At 63.5% G+C, this 337-nt stretch overlaps 1 protein-coding gene across 1 annotated transcript in view; it reads right to left on the bottom strand.

Moving 5' to 3' along the window:
- The window catches only part of LOC119592019 (multiple PDZ domain protein-like), a gene marked incomplete at its 5' end in the record, with an annotated part of 15228 nt that overhangs the window by 1116 nt on the left and 13775 nt on the right, over window positions 1-337 (bottom strand). Inside the window, 1 exon segment of the mRNA XM_037940801.1 lies at window positions 81-247. Coding sequence (XP_037796729.1) covers window positions 81-247 — 167 coding nt within the window.

Genomic DNA, 337 nt, shown 5'->3' with positions numbered 1-337 from the left:
TTCTGCGTGCGTTCCACACACCCCTTCGCCCCAAGAAAGGCAAAGAGGGCGGCGTACGCCCACCCGGAGGCTCGCATTACCATCGCGCCACATGCCTTGCGTGCGCCCTCGAGTGCGACCACGTCTGGATGCGCAGCCTGGCGGGGTCCGGCGTCCTCTCCGGCAGCTCCTTCCGCGACCACTCCTGGACGGCGCGCGCGAGCGCCGGCACGCGGCCCACCTGCAGGACCACGCTGCCCTCCATGCTCTGCGAGGCACAGGGCAGACGCTCAGTTCCTGCGTGTTTGACTGTGTGGATATATATCAATACACAGAGAACACAAATACATAGATACTT

Source organism: Penaeus monodon, chromosome 29 (assembly GCF_015228065.2).
Source record: "Penaeus monodon isolate SGIC_2016 chromosome 29, NSTDA_Pmon_1, whole genome shotgun sequence".
NCBI lineage: Eukaryota > Metazoa > Arthropoda > Malacostraca > Decapoda > Penaeidae > Penaeus > Penaeus monodon.
This window is presented reverse-complemented; position numbering and strand designations above follow the sequence as displayed.